The sequence below is a fragment of the Embiotoca jacksoni genome, unplaced genomic scaffold, assembly GCF_022577435.1.
Source record: "Embiotoca jacksoni isolate LCO1_2020_lvr unplaced genomic scaffold, fEmbJac1.0.p SCAF_26, whole genome shotgun sequence".
In the NCBI taxonomy this organism is placed as follows: Eukaryota; Metazoa; Chordata; class Actinopteri; family Embiotocidae; genus Embiotoca; species Embiotoca jacksoni.
In genome coordinates this window covers 5,059,075-5,081,033 of record NW_027185377.1, presented here as the reverse complement: position 1 = coordinate 5,081,033, position 21,959 = coordinate 5,059,075, and the positions used below count along the sequence as shown (strand labels likewise).

General features: G+C 38.1%; 2 protein-coding genes across 2 annotated transcripts; both read left to right on the top strand.

The window, feature by feature from the left end:
* Nucleotides 1-5,853: 5,853 nt before the first annotated feature.
* Nucleotides 5,854-11,171, top strand: LOC138204882 (5-hydroxytryptamine receptor 3A-like). Its single transcript, XM_069160440.1, has 9 exons — nucleotides 5,854-5,931; nucleotides 7,042-7,086; nucleotides 7,239-7,348; nucleotides 8,727-8,896; nucleotides 9,013-9,170; nucleotides 9,503-9,713; nucleotides 9,812-9,991; nucleotides 10,186-10,253; nucleotides 10,465-11,171. The coding sequence occupies exons 1-9, from the start codon at nucleotides 5,854-5,856 to the stop codon at nucleotides 10,705-10,707; spliced, it is 1,263 nt and encodes a 420-aa protein (XP_069016541.1). The 3' UTR covers nucleotides 10,708-11,171.
* Nucleotides 11,172-14,730: 3,559 nt separating this feature from the next.
* LOC138204881 (5-hydroxytryptamine receptor 3A-like) lies at nucleotides 14,731-21,565 on the top strand. Its single transcript, XM_069160439.1, has 8 exons — nucleotides 14,731-14,808; nucleotides 16,850-16,959; nucleotides 18,312-18,481; nucleotides 18,598-18,755; nucleotides 19,089-19,299; nucleotides 19,398-19,577; nucleotides 19,772-19,839; nucleotides 20,051-21,565. Exons 1-8 carry the CDS (start codon nucleotides 14,731-14,733, stop codon nucleotides 20,288-20,290), a joined length of 1,215 nt encoding a protein of 404 aa, XP_069016540.1. The 3' UTR covers nucleotides 20,291-21,565.
* The last annotated feature ends 394 nt before the right edge of the window (nucleotides 21,566-21,959 follow it).

Genomic DNA, 21,959 nt, shown 5'->3' with positions numbered 1-21,959 from the left:
CTTCCACTACCAACCACCCATTTCCCACGGCTGCACAACTGAATCACACCCGTCTCTGGATGTTTATGAAGCGCATGCTTGTTGAATACAATTTTGGCATTTTTAACTGATGCACGCTTTATGAAGTGCTGCCTGCTTTTGTGTGCAACTGCAAAATTTCATTTTGCTACCACAGTGCACTGAATTGTCTGCTGCAGGAGAGAACACGTGTCTTCAGATGGCTGTGATGTATATTATAATATATTTTACAACTACGGACCTAAAATCAATACGTGTCTAAGTCAAACATTAAATTGGTTGGTAATTTACTGTACATGAATCTGAATTGTAGTCTGTTAATGTTTGAAAAAAAAAAAAAAAATGAAAAAAAGACTCATTTAACTACTTTCAAAACTAAACAGCCCCCAGACAGGATTTTAGAAGTAAACAGCTTGATACTTGATTGCAAAAATGATACATCAATAGTTGAGTGCTTTAAGTTTGTTGGCAGTTCCTGGAAGGTTTCCGCCCCTTTAAGACGGCAGTGATATATCACAGCAAATACATCTCCAGACAGCACAGAGAGGATTCTTCATGCTGCCACACGCTACCTGGGTGAAATGTGTGTCGTTGACAAACTTCAATTTCACAATTTTCACAATTGTACCAAAACCAGGACAAAAAAAAAAAAGTATTTTTGTCTGTCAAATTTCTGTTGCCTCCCCAATAAAATGGAGGTGAATTTTTGTGATACAGCAAGAAAAATGACATTTGAAATATTCAGTAGCAACATTTGATTGAATGATTTGAACCTCATCCTTAATTATTGTCCAGGAAGCTTCATACAGAATGGGATAAAGCACTTGCATGTAGGTGGAATCAGTGGCTCAATTCATGGTGGCCTGGCCAGCTGATTGGCTCAGAGTGTCAAAATGAAATCAAATTAGTCATTAATCATGTTACAATATGCAAAGCAAGAGATATTTATGAATGGCCATTATACTGATTAGTCTTTTCTGTTAGGAGGAAATACCTCCAGTTCGGAGCTCCGTGATGATCAATATGCATCCAGTGAAATGGAAATGTCAGGTACAAAATAAACTCCAGTGCACAGAAATTATACATATATACAGTACATGTACATTTTTGAATATGAAAATAATAATTTCCTCTGCCAAGTATGGTTTGTTTCTTTGGTCTTCTATGCAGAAAACTTGCTCAAAGATTGGAGTAAATTACAGAATTTCTTTACTGACTTGCAAGAAAACACACTAACAGCACGTTATGATATCACAATTACCCTTATTAAGTTTATTCTATCATTAAAAGATTGATAAATAGTATCAACACTTAATCATGATACAATATTTGAAGCAGGATATGTGTTCACTTTGAAAAAACAATGTCTGCTCTTCTCCGTCAGGAAATACCTCCAGTTCAGATCTTGATGATGATCAAAAGAAGTTCAATCAGAACTTTGAGGAAATTACAAGTAGATAACAATGCAGGTTTTAATAAGTCAATAGTTTTTGTTGCTGATTGTAGTTCTGGCCAAAAACAAAGTTGAGAGAAGTCCTGAAGGAAATGACAGATATAGTCATGAGCGATGCTTTGCAGATACTTGTTTTCTAAATGCCAACGGTGCAGCCCATAGTACAGATAATATCAGAGCTATACTTATTTGGTTGACTCTGTGTTTAAAATATTGTATTAAATCATGATACAAAATAAAAAGCAAGAGATGTATATGCATGGAAAAGAGATAATAATTTAAGAGTTGTGTACTTTTTTCTGACAGTTGGAAATACCACTGGTATGGAGCAACCAGAGCTTTACGATGATCAACAGGCAACGAATCAGAGCTCTGAGGAAATGTCAGGTACAAAATAAACACAACAACAATAAAACAACGAGTTAACAGAAGTAATACATATATAAATATACAGTATATAAGTTTTTTTTATGAGTAGTAAAGATTCTTTGGTCACTAATCAAGCTATGTCAAAATCTTGCTGAGAATTTGGAGGAAATGAAATATGCACTCATGATGTACTAAACCCTTTCTACTTTTTTTTAATCTGTCAGTTGACGGTAATCAACTCAAGTGGTTTGAAACAGGTACAGACTTTCCAAAAGTTTCATGAAACTGTTTGTTTGAATGTGTATTCCTGTCGCAACACACATATATATATACAGTAAAGTAAACATGTGTGCCACATTTGCAAAAAACTCCCTCTAGGCATTCCTGAGATATCATGTTCACGAAAACGGTCTGACGGACTAGATTTGAATCAATGGAGGAACATTCAAAGGCAGATATTTACATACAGGGACTGTTATGTAAACACGCTTCTCCATCACAATCATCCAAAAGTCTTCCAGTAGGTAGAGAGACTTATCATGTATATCTATACATTTTTACTCATTAAAGCATAAGGTAAACTTTATGATATGTTCCAGTTTGTAACAATGAGCAGTTTTTTTCTGATTTCAAATGCCTTCAAAATCTCAGGAAGAAAACAATTCTGCAGCTTTGAGGAAAGCAGCTAGGTAGGATATTTTAGTAGTACAGATTTATGTCATGGGCCTTTAAAAAATTTACTCGGACTCTAATGAAACTCTTATAGATGTGTAGGGTTATTTTAAGATAAACTAAAAAAAAAAAGAAAGAAGCATGAACCTTAAATTAAACTGAATTTGACAGATAGCCTGTGACCTTTTCCTGCTGCTTTTTATAGATGCCTTGATGTAGCCAAACGAAAATACTTTCAATCAATGTAATTTTGAAATGTGGACATTAAGTGTAAGGAAAGTACTCATTTCCAATATCCTATTGAAATATTACACTGTAGGCTGCATGAAGTTGTTAACGTCAGTGCAACAATTTAAAAAAAAAAACTGTTTGCATTTGCTATTTCCTGCAAACAGTAAAGTGCCAGTGTGGACCCAGTCCATTTAGAGCTTGTAAATTATCAGCAGAAAAGATTTGATGATTGATGAGATTAAACAGCTTGTTTTTACCTCCAAATAAGTTTCAGTAACTGCTTGTTCTGATGGAGCTCTGTTGGTTCCTTGTGCATTTAACAGCGGTTTTGTTTCTCACATCTTGCTCTTTTGGAAAGATGAAGATAAGCACTTACTAAATGCCTTCTCACATACATCCTGGTTTTAGCAAAACTGATGTGGAAATGTTGACTGCCCAGATTTAGATTGTAGACTTTATTAATCCCACATTGGTCAAATAAATGGATGGAATTGCATATATTGCAATTACCGAAGGCCTGCTGTTTGCAAGTTTTGTAATAGTCCAGCCTTGAGGTAACAAATGCATGGACTATTTTTTCAGCATCATTCTGAGATCCTTTCAGTTGGAAAGCTACGATGATCAGCCCACAACCAGTTGAGTGCTATAAGGGTGTTGGCAGTTCCTGGAAGGTTTCCCCCCTTCAAATAGAGGGCAGTGACATTATTGCAGCAGGAAACATCTCCACACATCACAGAGAGGATCTGGGTGCTCACTGACCTCTCGCAGCTGTCATGTTTGCAGGTTTTTTCTTTCTACTCCTTCTCTCAGGTAAGATGAGATCATTTTGTGTTACGCATGCTGGTGTACTCTGAGAATTCAGTTTATTTATTTTTACCAGTAAAGTTTTTAAGTGTAATGGCAGATGCTTCACGCTGCCACACGGTTCTCGTGTGAAATGTGTGTTTTTGACAAACTTCAATTTCACAATGGTCACAGTTGTACCAAAAACAGAAATGTAGATAAGGACAAGAAAGGACTTTTGTCAGTCAAATCTCTGTTGCTGCCCAATACAATGGTGGTTGACTGTACAACTATACAATCCTATGGAGTCATTGCATTATCAGAGAGCGTCCTGTATTTCTTTGTTAAATAACCTTTGGAATTTTTAATTTGTTTTAAATGAGAAAACATGATGGGGTAAAACATAAGTAGGTAGGTGGGCCTGGCCCGTTCATTGTTCGTTACTGACTAAATGTTTTCTTTTAGGAGGAAATACCAACAGTTCAGTGCCCAGTGATGGTCAAAATGCATCCAATCAGAGCATCTTTGTAGGAATTTCAGGTACAAAATAAACACTCAAGTGCACTGAAATGAAACATACATATGCAGTATGTGGACATTTTTGAAAATGAAAACGATAATTTCCTCTGCCAAAGATGGTTTGTTTATTTGTGTTTCTATGTCAAAAACTTGATAAAAAATTGGAGTAAATTATGGATGTACCATGAGGATTTTTTTTTATGATTAAAAAAATCAAACCAACATACAAAATCATAATATCACAACTACCCTTCTTAAGTTGATTCTATTTTTAAAAGATAAATAATTAACTTAAAAGATAAATAAATTACTCGCTTAATCATGACACAATATGTAAAGCAGGAATTGTATATCTATGGACATAATATTTAACGAGAATTGTTACCTCTTGATGATGATCAAAAGAAGTTAAATCAGAGCTCTGAGGAAATTCCAGGTAGATAATAAACAAACAAGTCGAGTGCATGTGTCAAGAAGTGAATAGTTTTTGTTGTGGATTGTAGTCCTGGACAAAAACAAAGTTGAGAAAAGTCTTGAAGGAAATGACAGATGTACTCATGAGCAATGTTTTACTGTAACTTGTTTTTTAAATCCCAACAGTGCAGCCCATAGTACAGATAATATCAGAGCTATGCTTATTTGGTTGACTCTGTGTTTAAAAAATGGTATTAAATCATGATACAACATATGAGGCAAGAGGTATGTATGCATGGAACAGATATAAATTAAGACCTGTGTACTTTTTTCTGACAGGTGGAAATACCACTGTGGAACCAGAGTCTGTTGTTTATCGTGACGATGATCAACAGGCAACGACTCAGAGCTCTGAGAAAATCTCTGGTACAAAATAAACACAACAACAATAAAACAGCAAGTTAACAGAAGTGATACATATATAAATATACAGTATATAAGATTTGTTTTAATGAGTAGTAAAGATATTTCTTTGGTCACTAATCAAGCTATGTCAAAATCTTGCTGAGAATTTGGAGGAAATGAAATATACGCTCATGATGTATTAAACCCTTTCTATTTTTTTATGTCAGATGAAGAACAAAAGTGGATTGAAACAGGTAAAAACTTTCCAAAGCTTTAATGAAACTGTTTGTCTGAATGCGTATTCCTGTATCGGACCAATGCATTGTCACAGTTAAACAAAAGAATAGACTATTTGAGTTACTTTTAGGCATAAAAATTACATTTACGAAAACATTTTTATTTATGTTTGTCGAGTAAGTTATATTACATTTACTCCGTATAAAAAATAACCGTGGCCTGCGGGTCTGAAAAGTGAAGCCAATGCAGAAGTGCTTTCAAGTGCAATACCATTGAGAGGCTATTTCCAAACACCTTTGGCTCAATAGACTGCCATTCAACTCAAAGTCAATCATTTCTTTTCCAGCAGTCATTATGGAGTTATTAGCTAAATTCAGTCCTTCAGATCAGTGTTGAACTGTTGGGTTATTTTCTATAATGTTGTAAGGTTCAGGAAATAGCCATATTTCAATCGCAACATTTAACGTATGTTCAACCAATCTCCGCAATATTTGCGGGAGCTTGCAGTTTTACAAAATAAAAATAAAAATTCACAAGAATGGGACATGAAATGTATGTGTGGACAAATGGACATGTTTGCCAGATATCAGATGATGGACTATTTTTTTTTTCTTTCCTGTTTTATAAATGAACTCTGATACAGAATTTCTCTTGAAATCTTTGCAGAACGTGACCTTCAGGAAGGCAAAAAGTGTAGTTTGAACTATGTAATAAACTACCTGAACCTGACCAAAAATAAAGATCTCTACACCATGGCTCGGCCTACTAAACACCACCGCCGGAGTACAACAGTGTACCTCTCCTTGATTGTCCACGCAATCCTAGATGTGGTAAGCTGTTAAAGGTGTTTAATACTCGTTTTTTCTTTGTAAAAGTAATGAATATTTTCCCATACTATTGCGCCAAATTTTCTTTTGGTCATGAAGCAACTTTCAAATGTAGGTGTCGATCATTTTGACATTTATTGAGATTTTTAGGTTTTGCAGAATTTATAAGAAAAGTTTTATCTATACACTTGCAAACACTACTATCTTGAAATCAAAATTGAATTTGACATTCACGAGCAAGGACCACTGCCTCAATTAAGTATTAACAGAATTTATTGATTATGATTTGGTGGAATACGATGGAGCTGGGTAAAGAAACTGTGTTTGGGGAAGGCTTAATGGAGAATCCACTGCGGCTCACGGACCTCCACATCCCCAAAAAGCCTTCCTCAGAAAGCAGTGATGACTAAGCCATGCACAGGTCTTGGAAGTTGTGACGGCTGTGGAGCAGCTTGGAAGCCCATCAGACCATAACCATGATAAGGTGATCTGGGACTCCTCTGTTTGGGGAAGACATGGCTGGAAGGAGTGGCCAGTGAAGGAAGTCGGGGGAAAATCCAACATGATGAAAGTGGGGGTGTAAGCAGGCACAAATGGAGACGTTGCCGGATTTCATGGTGAAGAAAGCGTAACAGGATTTGTAACTGCAGGTTTATGTGTTTGTGGCTGGCAGAGGTTCAGATGTGGATGTATTGAAATTGAATATGGAAACCACGTTGCTGATTAGGTATGTCTGCTTTTTGGAGTGGAGCCAGCAGTCCTTGTAAATGAGGTAAAGGTCGGATAACCAGAGGTGACAACTTAGAACAAATTGGTTGACGAAGAGTGAACTCAGCATTTCACAGAACACGGAAGAAAGCAGCAAGAACGTCAGTTCCTGAGCGCACGGCAAGCATCTGGGCAAGCAATCTGGTCACGGGGGAGTGCTTAAGCAGGTGAAAGAGGGCACCCGCTTTTGTGCCAGTGACTTTACAGATAGATGATCCTCCTCGAGTGGAATCTCAGATGTAGGACGGTGGAGGTTTTTGTTTTTTTGCTGCAACTTTTGCTGTGTGTATTGTGAATTGGGCTGCTGGAAAGATTTTCACACCTATTATGTTTCTGCGTTCATAGAGAGAGACTGACCAGACTTTCATTTCTCGTGTTCGGATTGAAACGGTGAGTTTGCTCTCTGAGAAAGACTTACTTGCTCCGAAATGGAGAAACAGATTATTTTCATTAAATGTGATCTTCTCAACCTTTCTTTCTCTTTTTTCTCCTCTCTTTTACGCCTCCTGTTTGGTACCTGCACCCCAATTTTTCTTGCACAGTTTTGGCACAACCACTTCATATCCTGGAATTTGAAAGATTTTTGTGAAATCGAATCCGTATACATTCCTACTCAGTCTTTGTGGAAGCCGGATATAGTTATTGAAGAGATGTAAGTTTTAAATGTGTTCACACACTCTCACTTACAGATTTGCATATACAGTTAAAGCAGTAAAATAGAGCGTTATGTTATAAGTCTGACATACAAGGGTGGATCAAGACGTCCTGAGATTGCACCTGTTGTGCCTGAGTGATGTGTACCTCTGTGATGTGCATTGAGCACAGATAAGCTCTAACCTATGTGAGTAAGTACTGCAAGTTTCGTTACTTGAGCAAAATTAGCACCCGAATTTTGCACGTTTTGCTTGAGAGTGCTTCAGAAAGTCAACAGCAATTAGCCGGGCAAGGTGTTTGAGTGACATTTGTGCGACACAAGGGGCAGAACGTCACTGTCCAAAAATGAAAAAGAAGCATCAGGTCAGAAGGGTTTTTGTTGACATTCACAGAGTTGTGCACTGTGAATTTGTCCCCCAGAGTCAGACTGTCAACACCGATTTCTACTGTGATGTTCTGAGGCGTCTGAGGAAAGACATTCAGTGCAAACCACCTGAATTGTGGCGTGATGGCACTGCGGTTCTCCAACATGACAAAGCGCTCACTCACAACGGTTTGAAAAGATAAAAGTATTTTCACTCTGAAAGACACAATTGTCACTTCCCACAACCCATACTTACTGGATTTGACTCTCTGCCACTTCTTTTTACTGAACAAAAAAATTGCCTCAAGTTTCAGCTGCATGCAGAAATCACAGAGCACACAGACCAGGGCAAACAAAAACATGCAACTCAGAAGCTTGTATTGATCAAGTGAGGAAATTGGTATAAATTACTCGGTAGGGTTAAAGCGTCCTCCTGCTCTGTGCCCGTTACGGTGCTAAGGACCGTTCACGTGCAACAGAAGTAGCCTCCCTGGATGATTGGGGGGAGGAGGGGCGGGGCGGGGGGGGGAGGGGGGTATTGCTAATTATTTCATTTTAAATTAAATCTACAAAACAATAAAGCGGTCTGAACACTTTCTGAAGGAATTGTATTCGTGCATCATTCGTGAATGTGTGATGGCACATTTTGAGCACAGACATTGTCAGACATTTTTTTGTAAAAAAAAATCTAAAACAGAAATTATTTATCATGCAAAAAACATTTTTAATTGATTTAATTGAGAAATTACTCGAAAGTTTTCCTGTGAAAAACTAATTGTTTAGAGCTCAAAATACTGTAAATTATAATTTGTGAAAAAATATTTGCAAAATTGTTGGAACAAGCAGACATGATATTTTCACATGTTGGTATAGTTTTATATATTTAAAGTAACAAATTTGAAGAAAATAAAGACTTCATTGTACCATAACTTGAGTTTGTCTTTTAGAGCATAATAGATGCTATACTGTGTGAGCTCAGTTTGACCTGATGTGTGTATTTGTTCTCCTACAGGCTAGAGCAGGACAAATTCTATCAGAGCCCTTTTCTCGGTGCATACCACCACGGTTTGGTCCAATACACACAGGAGCAGGTGGTGCGCAGCACCTGCAAGATGGCCGTTTACAAATTCCCCTTCGACATTCAGAGATGCAACATGTCATTCAAATCTCTCTTGTACTCTGGTGAGTCCTGTTCACAAGTGCTTTCATTTGAACAGGTCATTAGATACCGCCCTGTGCATTCCTCCCATGATGATCTGCTAAGAAACCTCACATTTCTTTTTTCTTTTCCACCTCAGATGAAAGTATCAAAATTGAAGTCTATGAAAATAATACAGCGATCAGAGAGCTGTCTCGCAAGGCAATTATTTCGCAGTACGAGTGGATTTTCATCGATATAACCGTCAACAACAAACCTGTTTCCGATCAGTTTAACCACTCTAAGATTATTTACACTGTAAGTATTTCGGGATGCATACACAGAAGTTGAAACTGCCATTTTGCAGGTTCCACTGTGTGCCAAACCAAGCCTGGCATCCAACATATCAGTAACTTTACCTTGCTGTGCCGAGCAGAGGACAAACACTTGACTGCTTGTGTTTACGGCATGGTTTGGCACGACAATCCCCCACCCCTTAAGAAAGCATGTGTACTTTATTGAGTATATTGTATGTTAATACTTTTCTCCTTTGGCAAAAATTGCCGAATTGCTGATTTACTTAAATGCCGATTTAAGTGGTTTGTCAAACAGAAGTAAGACGATCAACCAACTGACGCATTATTATACAGATCACCATGAAGAGGAGGTCTGTCCTCTACATCGTCAACTTCCTGCTGCCTATCTTCTTCTTTTTCTGCCTGGACTTGGCCTCCTTCCTGATCTCTGACAGCGGGGGCGAGAAGCTCAGCTACAAGGTCACTGTGTTGCTCGCCGTCACAGTGATGCAGCTTATTCTCAATGACATTTTGCCCAGCTCGTCAGACAAGGTCCCACTTATAGGTAAAGAAGATCAGAGTCTTCATATGAACTAGAGCAGTAAATACTGACCCATTGAGGAGATACTTGTCCACGTTAACGATGCTGCTTGCTCCCTTCAGCGACCTACTGCATTGGGATCTTTGCTCTGATGATGCTCAGCCTCATGGAGACAATTTTGGTGATGTATCTGATGGAGAAAGACTCTGCATCCCAAGACGATGAGACGGACCAAGACGGAGACCTGAATGAGAACCATGAGGACAAAAAGGGCAGAGCCAACTTCCACAGCTGCATTAGAGGTAAACTTAATCATGGATTATACAAACCTGGATCTCACCTCAATCTCCCATTGCTGAATATCGTATTGTAATTTTCTGATAAAATGGTATACAGTATATGTTTGATTATAAACACTCATTGACAACATAAACACACAGGTTAATAATATTTTGAATTTGTTGCATTCATCTGTGTGTCTAATATGTCCTTGCAGGGATGAAGAGATGCACTCACTGCGCGTCTGATGTCTCTACTGATGAAACATCATCTGTTGTCAAAGAGGTTAGAGCTGGTTTAACGGGTCGTTCATCCAAATTCTAAAAAACAAAAGTCAAGTATAAGAATTGTTGACCGGGATTAGGTTTATATTTTGAATTTCTAGAACATCACAATCAAAACTCCTGTCATATCCACTGTAAAGGTGAAATAGAGAAAACTAGTATAAGTCTGTCGAGTGTGAAATGGTCCGTAATCTGTCTGTCCTCTTCTGCAGGGCAGCTGCAGCCAACTGACCGAGGTGTCCCTGGTCTTGGGAAAGGTCTCGGACGAGCTGGGGGAGATTGAGAAAACAATGAGTCAACTCAGCAGCAGGAAGACCGAGAAGAAGCGTGGTTACTGGACCAGAATGGCTCAAAAAATCAACAAGATTTTCTCAACTTGTTACGTCACAGCCGGCACTCTGTTTTTAATTGTTATGCTTTCAAAGTGGAGCCTCCCCGAAGACAAACACCAGTGAAGTTAGAAAACATGTTTAAATGATTGTTCATTGAGTCTGTCATCCAAAAACATTGTTCTAATAGCCGACATGTTATAGCCTGGAGTCCGATAAAGACGTGTGTTGTTTCTTGTATAGATACAGTGTGTAGTCCTTCATACATGTTGTTGTATGTTTCACACACTTCTCCACATCTAACACTTACATGTACCAAATATTAGCCAATGACAGCAGTGTGATTGCATGCAATATAGTAGTCTTTGAAAAGTCGTATACACAACGAAAAATTTGGAAGAATAGAATTGTGGCCTTGTGGTTTTATGCCTCTGCAAACTACTTAAGCTGTAGTTTGCATCCATATCTGTGCAAACTCATGTAGTGAAGACTTTGAATGAACCCTTGTATGTGTCACAGGTCAGGCCAATAAAGCTTTTTGACATGAGATAATGCTTCCAATATACTGTATGTGTTGCTGCAAAGAAGAAATAAATTTGACCTTTGACCACTGAAATCATATCATTTTATCCTTGAGTCCAAGTGAACATTTGTGCCGAAATTGAAGAAATTCCCTCAAGGTGTTCCTGTGATATTGTGTTCTCAAGAATTACAAAGGCATGAGGTCACTGTGACCTTGACTTTAAACCTTTGACGACCAAAATCAAATCAATTAATTGTTGAGGGAAAGTAAACATGTGTGCCACATTTGCAAAAAAACTCCCTCTAGGCAATCCTGAGATATCATGTTCACGAAAATGGTCTGACGGACTAGATTTGAATCAATGGAGGAACATTCAAAGGCAGATATTTACATACAGGGACTGTTATGTAAACACGCTTCTCCATCACAATCATCCAAAAGTCTTCTAGTAGGTAGAGAGAATTATCATGTATATCAATACATTTTTACTCATTAAAGCATAAGGTAAACTTTATGATATGTTCCAGTTTGTAACAATGAGCAGTTTTTTTCTGATTTCAAATGCCTTCAAAATCTCAGGAAGAAAACAATTCTGCAGCTTTGAGGAAAGCAGCTAGGTAGGATATTTTAGTAGTACAGATTTATGTCATGGGCCTTTAAAAAATTTACTCGGACTCTAATGAAACTCTTATAGATGTGTAGGGTTATTTTAAGATAAACTAAAAAAAAAGAAAGAAGCATGAACCTTAAATTAAACTGAATTTGACAGATAGCCTGTGACCTTTTCCTGCTGCTTTTTATAGATGCCTTGATGTAGCCAAACGAAAATACTTTCAATCAATGTAATTTTGAAATGTGGACATTAAGTGTAAGGAAAGTACTCATTTCCAATATCCTATTGAAATATTACACTGTAGGCTGCATGAAGTTGTTAACGTCAGTGCAACAATTAAAAAAAAAAACTGTTTGCATTTGCTATTTCCTGCAAACAGTAAAGTGCCAGTGTGGACCCAGTCCATTTAGAGCTTGTAAATTATCAGCAGAAAAGATTTGATGATTGATGAGATTAAACAGCTTGTTTTTACCTCCAAATAAGTTTCAGTAACTGCTTGTTCTGATGGAGCTCTGTTGGTTCCTTGTGCATTTAACAGCGGTTTTGTTTCTCACATCTTGCTCTTTTGGAAAGATGAAGATAAGCACTTACTAAAAGCCTTCTCACATACATCCTGGTTTTAGCAAAACTGATGTGGAAATGTTGACTGCCCAGATTTAGATTTTAGACTTTATTAATCCCACATTGGTCAAATAAATGGATGGAATTGCATATATTGCAATTACCGAAGGCCTGCTGTTTGCAAGTTTTGTAATAGTCCAGCCTTGAGGTAACAAATGAATGGACTGGTTTTTCAGCATCATTCTGAGATCCTTTTAGTTGGAAAGCTACGATGATCAGCCCACAACCAGTTGAGTGCTATAAGGGTGTTGGCAGTTCCTGGAAGGTTTCCCCCCTTCAAATAGAGGGCAGTGACATTATTGCAGCAGGAAACATCTCCAGACATCACAGAGAGGATCTGGGTGCTCACTGACCTCTCGCAGCTGTCATGTTTGCAGGTTTTTTCTTTCTACTCCTTCTCTCAGGTAAGATGAGATCATTTTGTGTTACGCATGCTGGTGTACTCTGCGAATTCAGTTTATTTATTTTTACCAGTAAAGTTTTTAAATGTAATGGCAGATGCTTCACACTGCCACACGGTTCGCGTGTGAAATGTGTGTTTTTGACAAACTTCAATTTCACAATGGTCACAGTTGTACCAAAAACAGAAATGTAGATAAGGACAAGAAAGGACTTTTGTCAGTCAAATCTCTGTTGAAACATACATATGCAGTATGTGGACATTTTTGAAAATGAAAACGATAATTTCCTCTGCCAAAGATGGTTTGTTTATTTGTGTTTCTATGTCAAAAACTTGATAAAAAATTGGAGTAAATTATGGATGTACCCATGAGGATTTTTTTTTTTATGATTAAAAAAATCAAACCAACATACAAAATCATAATATCACAACTACCCTTCTTAAGTTGATTATATTTCTAAAATATAAATAATGAACTCAAAAGATAAATAAATCACTCGCTTAATCATGACACAATATGTAAAGCAGGAATTGTATATCTATGGACATAATATTTAACGAGAATTGTTACCTCTTGATGATGATCAAAAGAAGTTAAATCAGAGCTCTGAGGAAATTCCAGGTCGATAACAAACAAACAAGTCGAGTGCATGTGTCAAGAAGTGAATAGTTTTTGTTGTGGATTGTAGTCCTGGACAAAAGCAAAGTTGAGAAAAGTCTTGAAGGAAATGACAGATGTACTCATGAGCAATGTTTTACTGTAACTTGTTTTTTAAATGCCAATGGTGCAGCCCATAGTACAGATAATATCAGAGCTATGCTTATTTGGTTGACTCTGTGTTTAAAAAATGGTATTAAATCATGATACAACATATGAGGCAAGAGGTATGTATGCATGGAACAGATATAAATTAAGACCTGTGTACTTTTTTCTGACAGGTGGAAATACCACTGTGGAACCAGAGTCTGTTGATTATCGTGACGATGATCAACAGGCAACGACTCAGAGCTCTGAGAAAATCTCTGGTACAAAATAAACACAACAACAATAAAACAAGTTAACAGAAGTGATACATGTAATAATATACAGTATATAAGATTTGTTTTAATGAGTAGTAAAGATATTTCTTTGGTCACTAATCAAGCTATGTCAAAATTTTGCTGAGAATTTGGAGGAAATGAAATATACGCTCATGATGTATTAAACCCTTTCTACTTTTTTATCTGTCAAATGACGAACGAAAGCGGATTGAAACAGATAAAAACTTTCCAAAGCTTCAATGAAACTGTTTGTCTGAATGCGTATTCCTGTATCGGACCAAAGCATTGTCACAGTTAAACAAAAGAATAGACTATTTGAGTTACTTTTAGGTATAAAAATTACATTAACGAAAACATTTTTATTTATGTTTGTCGAGTAAGTTATATTACATTTACTCCGTCTAAAAATAACCGTGGCCTGCGGGTCTGAAAAGTGACGCCAATGCAGAAGTGCTTTCAAGTGCAATACCATTGAGAGGCTATTTCCAAACACCTTTGGCTCAATAGACTGCCATTCAACTCAAAGTCAATCATTTCTTTTCCAGAAGTCATTATGGAGTTATTAGCTAAATTCAGTCCTTCAGATCAGTGTTGAACTGTTGGGTTATTTTCTATAATGTTGTAAGGTTCAGGAAATAGCGATATTTCAATCGCAACATTTAACGTATGTTCAACCAATCTCCGCAATATTTGCGGGAGCTTGCAGTTTTACAAAATAAAAATAAAAATTCACAAGAATGGGACATGAAATGTATGTGTGGACAAATGGACATGTTTGCCAGATATCAGATGATGGACTATTTTTTTTTTCTTTCCTGTTTTATAAATGAACTCTGATACAGAATTTCTCTTGAAATCTTTGCAGAACGTGACCTTAAGGAAGGCAAAAAGTGTATGTTGCACGATGTAATAAACTACCTGAACCTGACCGGAAATAAAGATCTCTACACCATGGCTCGGCCTACAAAAGACCACCACCAGACTACAACAGTGAACCTCTTCATGGGGGTCCACGCAATCCTAGATGTGGTAAGCTGTTCGACCTGTTTTATGCTCGTTTTTTCTTTGTAAAAGTAAGGAATATTTTCCCATAGTATTGCCCAAATTGGTTTTTTTTTGGTCATGAAGCAACTTTCAAATGTAGGTGTCGATCATTTTGACATTTATTGGTATTTTTAGGTTTTGCAGATTTATAAAAAAAAGTTTTATCTATACACTTGTAAACACTACTATCTTGAAATCAAAATTGAATTTGACATTCACGAGCAAGGACCACTGCCTCAATTAAGTATTAACAGAATTTATTGATTATGATATGGTGGAATACGATGGAGCTGGGTAAAGAAACTGTGTTTGGGGAAGGCTTAATGGAGAATCCACTGCGGCTCACGGACCTCCACATCCCCAAAAAGCCTTCCTCAGAAAGCAGTGATGACTAAGCCATGCACAGGTCTTGGAAGTTGTGACGGCTGTGGAGCAGCTTGGAAGCCCATCAGACCATAACCATGATAAGGTGATCTAGGACTCCTCTGTTTGGGGAAGACACGGCCGAAAGGAGTGGCCAGTGAAGGAAGTCGGGGGAAAATCCAACATGATGAAAGTGGGGGTGTAAGCAGGCACAAATGGAGACGTTGCCGGATTTCATGGCGAAGAAAGCGTGACAGGATTTGTAACTGCAGGTTTATGTGTTTGTGGCTGGCAGAGGTTCAGATGTGGATGTATTGAAATTGAATATGGAAACCACGTTGCTGATTAGGTATGTCTGCTTTTTAGAGTGGAGCCAGCAGTCCTTGTAAACGAGGTAAAGGTCGGATAACCAGAGGTGACAACTTAGAACAAATTGGTTGACGAAGAGTGAACTCAGCATTTCACAGAACACGGAAGAAAGCAGCAAGAACGTCAGTTCCTGAGCGCACGGCAAGCATCTGGGCAAGCAATCTGGTCACGGGGGAGTGCTTAAGCAGGTGAAAGAGGGCACCCGCTTTTGTGCCAGTGACTTTACAGATAAGATGATCCTCCTCGAGTGGAATCTCAGATGTAGGACGGTGGAGGTTTTTGTTTTTTTGCTGCAACTCTCCCGATGGCAATTGGAGGGACCTTGGTGAAAGCGGAGTTTGTGGGTTTGCTGAACGGTGTGAAGACCATCTGCTGAGGCGAAGAGGACATCGACGGATGTTTTGAGGATAAGGTTAATAATGGCGCCGATTCCGATGGCGGCATGGAGTTCTGTGGGTCTGAACGGACAACGAGAGCAGACAGATGTGCCGGAGGGGCGGATATTCATAGACGCATGACCGGAAGGGGAGTGTTTGAAGTGTGGTCCTGCTCCCGAAATTCAGATCTTAGTGTAACAGTCACAAGTCAAAAGTCACAAGCGTGTTCTTTGTCATTTTGAATGATTGCCAATCACCAAGATTACCTGATACAAGTCTGTCAGAGGAAAGAAGAAGTGAGTAGTGAAAGAAGAGAGGAGAGCCATGTTCTTTTCAGAAAGTAGTTTCTTTGTTGAGGCTGTGATCAATGAATGATAACCATCATTTGCAATGTCATTCGGCATATAATTGTTTACCTAAATGAAATTATACCAAATTTAAGCTTCGTGCAATTTATTTGCACAAAACTTGATTTAAGAATATGATATAATTTGTCAACTGAGAATGACATTTGGGAAAATAAAGTATTTAATAATACAACGAATGCATTGACATGCATGTGTTGTTTGTAGTATTGTACGATATGAAATCTCATGTTAGTTAACTTGGATTTTATATTACAATTCTTGTAGTGTTATGTTTTATGACACTTTTGCTGTGTGTATTGTGAATTGGGCTGCTGGAAAGATTTTCACACCTATTATGTTTTTACGTTCATAGAGAGAGACTGACCAGACTTTCATTTCTCGTGTTCGGATTGAAACGGTGAGTTTGCTCTCTGAGAAAGACTTACTTGCTCTGAAATGGAGAAACAGATTATTTCCATTAAATTTGATCTTCTCAACCTTTCTTTCTCTTTTTTCTCCTCTCTTTTACACCTCCTGTTTGGTACCTGCACCCCAATTTTTCTTGCACAGAATTGGGACAACGACTTCATATCCTGGGAATTGGACGATTTTTGTGGAATCGACCATGTATACATTCCTACTCAGTCTTTGTGGAAGCCGGATATAGGTATTGAAGAGATGTAAGTTTTAAATGTGTTCACACACTCTCACTTACAGATTTGCATACAGTTAAAGCAGTAAAATAGAGCGTTATGTTATAAGTCTGACATACAAGGGTGGATCAAGACGTCCTGAGATTGCACCTGTTGTGCCTGAGTGATGTGTACCTCCGTGATGTGCATTGAGCACAGATAAGCTCTAACCTATGTGAGTAAGTACTCCAAGTTTCGTTACTTGAGCAAAATTAGTACCCGAGTTTTGCATGTTTTGCTTGAGAGTGCTTCAGAAAGTCAACAGCAATGAGCCGGGCAAGGTGTTTGAGTGACATTTGTGCGACACAAGGGGCAGAACGTCACTGTCCAAAAATGAAAAAGAAGCATCAGGTCAGAAGGGTTTTTGTTGACATTCACAGAGTTGTGCACTGTGAATTTGTCCCCCAGAGTCAGACTGTCAACACCGATTTCTACTGTGATGTTCTGAGGCGTCTGAGGAAAGACATTCAGTGGAAACCACCTGAATTGTGGCGTGATGGCACTGCGGTTCTCCAACATGACAAAGCGCTCACTCACAACGGTTTGAAAAGATAAAAGTATTTTCACTCTGAAAGACACAATTGTCACTTCCCACAACCCATACTTACTGGATTTGACTCTCTGCCACTTCTTTTTACTTAACAAAAAAAATTGCCTCAAGTTTCAGCTGCATGCAGAAATCGCAGAGCACACAGACCAGGGCAAACAAAAACATGCAACTCAGAAGCTTGTATTGATCAAGTGAGGAAATTGGTATAAATTACTCGGTAGGGTTAAAGCGTCCTCCTGCTCTGTGCCGGTTACGGTGCTAAGGACCGTTCACGTGCAACAGAAGTAGCCTCGCTGGATGATTGGGGGGGACAAATTGCTAATTATTTCATTTTAAATTAAATCTACAAAACAATAAAGTGGTCTGAACACTTTCTGAAGGAATTGTATTCGTGTATCATTCATGAATGTGTGATGGCACATTTTGAGGACAGACATTGTCAGACATTGTTTTGTAAAAAAAAAAATCTAAAACAAATTATTTATCATGCAAAAAACATTTTAATTGATTTAATTGAGAAGTTGCTCGAAAGTTTTCCTGTGAAAAACAGTAATTGTTTAGAGCTCAAAATACTGTAAATTATAATTTGTGAAAAAATATTTGCAAAATTGTTGGAACAAGCAGACATGATATTTTCACATGTTGGTATAGTTTTATATATTTAAAGTAACAAATTTGAAGAAAATAAAGACTTCATTGTACCATAACTTGAGTTTGTCTTTTAGAGCATAATAGATGCTATACTGTGTGTGCTCAGTTTGACCTGATGTGTGTATTTGTTCTCCTACAGGCTAGAGCAGGACAAATTCTATCAGAGTCCTTTTCTCGGTGCATACTACCACGGTTTGGTCCAATACACACAGGAGCAGGTGGTGCGCAGCACCTGCAAGATGGCCGTTTACAAATTCCCCTTCGACATTCAGAGATGCAACATGTCATTCAAGTCTCTCTTGTACTCTAGTGAGTCCTGTTCACAAGTGCTTTCATTTGAACAGTTCATTAGATACCGCCCTGTGCATTCCTCCCATGATGATCTGCTAAGAAACCTCACGTTTCTTTTTTCTTTTCCACCTCAGATGAAAGTATCAAAATTGAAGTCTATGAAAATAATACAGTGATCAGAGAGCTGTCTCGCAAGGCAATTATTACGCAGTACGAGTGGATTTTCATCGATATAACCGTCAACAACAAACCTGTTTCCGATCTGTTTAACCACTCTAAGATGATTTACACTGTAAGTATTTCGGGATGCATACACAGAAGTTGAAACTGCCATTTTGCAGGTTCCACTGTGTGCCAAACCAAGCCTGGCATCCAACATATCAGTAACTTTACCTTGCTGTGCCGACCAGAGGACAAACACTTGACTGCTTGTGTTTACGGCATGGTTTGGCACGACAATCCCCCACCCCTTAAGAAAGCATGTTTACTTTATTTGAGTATATTGTATGTTAATACTTTTCTCCTTTGGCAAAAATTGCCGAATTGCTGATTTACTTAAATGCCGATTTAAGTGGTTTGTCAAACAGAAGTAAGACGATCAACCAACTGACGCATTATTATACAGATCACCATGAAGAGGAGGTCTGTCCTCTATATCGTCAACTTCCTGCTGCCTATCTTCTTCTTTTTCTGTCTGGACTTGGCCTCCTTCCTGATGTCTGACAGCGGGGGCGAGAAGCTCAGCTACAAGGTCACTGTGTTGCTCGCCGTCACAGTGATGCAGCTTATTCTCAATGACATTTTGCCCAGCTCGTCAGACAAGGTCCCTCTTATAGGTAAAGAAGATCAGAGTCTTCATATGAACTAGAGCAGTAAATACTGACCCATTGAGGAGATACTTGTCCACGTTAACGATGCTGCATGCTCCCTTCAGCGACCTACTGCATTGGGATCTTTGCTCTGATGATGCTCAGCCTCATGGAGACAATTTTGGTGATGTATCTGATGGAGAAAGACTCTGCATCCCAAGACGATGAGACGGACCAAGACGGAGACCTGAATGAGAACCATGAGGACAAAAAGGGCAGAGCCAACTTCCACAGCTGCATTAGAGGTAAACTTAATCATGGATTATACAAACCTGGATCTCACCTCAATCTCCCATTGCTGAATATCGTATTGTAATTTTCTGATAAAATGGTATACAGTATATGTTTGATTATAAACACTCATTGACAACTTAAACACACAGGTTAATAATATTTTGAATTTGTTGCATTCATCTGTGTGTCTAATATGTCCTTGCAGGGATGAAGAGATGCACTCACTGCGCGTCTGATGTCTCTACTGATGAAACATCATCTGTGGTCAAAGAGGTTAGAGCTGGTTTAAAGGGTCGTTCATCCAAATTCTAAAAAACAAAAGTCAAGTATAAGAATTGTTGACCGGGATTAGATTTATATTTTGAATTTCTAGAACATCACAATCAAAACTCCTGTCATATCCACTGTAAAGGTGAAATAGAGAAAACTAGTATAAGTCTGTCGAGTGTGAAATGGTCCGTAATCTGTCTGTCCTCTTCTGCAGGGCAGCTGCAGCCAACTGACCGAGGTGTCCCTGGTCTTGGGAAAGGTCTCGGACGAGCTGGGGGAGATTGAGAAAACAATGAGTCAACTCAGCAGCAGGAAGACCGAGAAGAAGCGTGGTTACTGGACCAGAATGGCTCAAAAAATCAACAAGATTTTCTCAACTTGTTACGTCACAGCCGGCACTCTGTTTTTAGTTGTTATGGTTTCACTGTGGAGCCTCCCCGAAGACAACAAATAGTGTGTTTAAGTCATTGTTCACATTAGTGTACAATTGGTCCACAACTAATACATCAAAATGTCCCATTAATGCCTTGTGAGGCTTCAAACTGACTTGTTAAAAATTGAATAGTTGTAAATGCAATAAGATCCCCACATTGATGATGAACCTATAATGCATCATCAGAACTACACAGACTCACTGGGGCAAAATCAAGAATTTTTTTAAAATTTCTGATGACTAACAGCAGATTCTTCTGCTGTTCACGATGTCTATCACAGAACCCCAGCAGTGAAATTATCACAATAATCAGGGAGGAATTTGTACTACTCTTTTATGTTGTGTACCTCAAACATTGCACATACAACAACAACCAATGTCAAATTTGGTGGTGGTGACCAATTCTGAGCTAAAATTGGATTTAATTTGTTCAATTGTGTCTTCTTTTTTTCCTCAATGTTATAATGGACACATTTCCAATGTTGAAAATGTCTTTGTTGAATGTTACATTTGTTCACTTTTCACTACACAACGATTGAGCTGTGTTCTTTTCAGCATTTGGCATTAACACGGAAGTCTTTAGCTGTAACGTAAAAATATTTTGCCAGCACGATCAATCAAAACTTAAAGACGTGTCTTATTACTTGTGTACATGTACAGCATGTAGTCCTTCAGCAGTGTTATTGTATATTTCACACACTTCTACACATCTAACACATACCGTATACTCATTATTAGCCAATGACAGTGTGATAGCATGAGTTGTAGTGATATCTATGTATTTAATAAGCAATATAGGCAACACTAATGTTCAATTATCTTTCAAATACATACCCAAAATAGATTTAAATGTGTATTTTAATGGAAAGGTAACTGTTTGGAAACATAAGGCAATATAGTTTAACATGTCTGTTTGAGTAATAACAAAAATATACTATGATACATGCTTTCATCATTGGCTCCGCCTACTCAGCCAACGCCGCCGCTCTTGTTGCAGTTGCAGTCTCAACCGTTTGTTCGCCGGCTCAGCACATGCTCTGCCCATAGAGCATTATGTATTCAATCGGCTCGCATGGGAACCAGTTTTAAATACTCTGTATAAAGTAGAGAGATTTACCTGGCGATGATAGACTTAATCATCACTTATTTGGCAAGTGCTTGAATGTAAAGGATGTGTATGTAAAATTTGTGCACTGTAGATTTAATGCCTGCTGTGTGTCTGTTAGGTGATTTTTCAGGGTTATTCTACATACTAATGTATTCACATGAAAAAAGTCCTGTCATCTGGTGTTAAAATCCAACTGTATACAATAAACTATGTAAAACAAACTTTTATTCTTTGTCTCTCCTTTTTATTGTACTCTCTGTGTGTGTGTGTGTGTGTGTGTGTGTGTGTGTGTGTGTGTGTGTGTGTGTGTGTGTGTACCACCAGTGGGTGGGGGAAACACACACAAACAAAATGATCTGAATAAATGGACAAAACATATGAAGGCAGATATTTTCATACAGGGACTGTTGTGTCAACACACTCCACAATAATAATCCAATAATCCAATCCAAAGAGTGGAAAAACCTTTACATTTTTACTGTATAATCTATATTACTGATTTTCTGATTCCGTATGTTATTCAATAATTTCTGTGTTTTCAGCTTTGTTGTATCAAATAGTCAAATAGGGTGTGTGCATAGG

Coding starts and splice junctions, on each gene's coding strand:
- LOC138204882 (XM_069160440.1), top strand. CDS start 5,854: ATGGCTCGGCCTACTAAACACCACCGCCGGAGTACAACAGTGTACCTC. Junction 5,932..7,041: donor TCCACGCAATCCTAGATGTG/GTAAGCTGTTAA, acceptor CTGCGTTCATAG/AGAGAGACTGACCAGACTTT. Junction 8,897..9,012: donor CAAATCTCTCTTGTACTCTG/GTGAGTCCTGTT, acceptor TTTCCACCTCAG/ATGAAAGTATCAAAATTGAA.
- LOC138204881 (XM_069160439.1), top strand. CDS start 14,731: ATGGCTCGGCCTACAAAAGACCACCACCAGACTACAACAGTGAACCTC. Junction 18,482..18,597: donor CAAGTCTCTCTTGTACTCTA/GTGAGTCCTGTT, acceptor TTTCCACCTCAG/ATGAAAGTATCAAAATTGAA. Junction 18,756..19,088: donor ACTCTAAGATGATTTACACT/GTAAGTATTTCG, acceptor ATTATTATACAG/ATCACCATGAAGAGGAGGTC.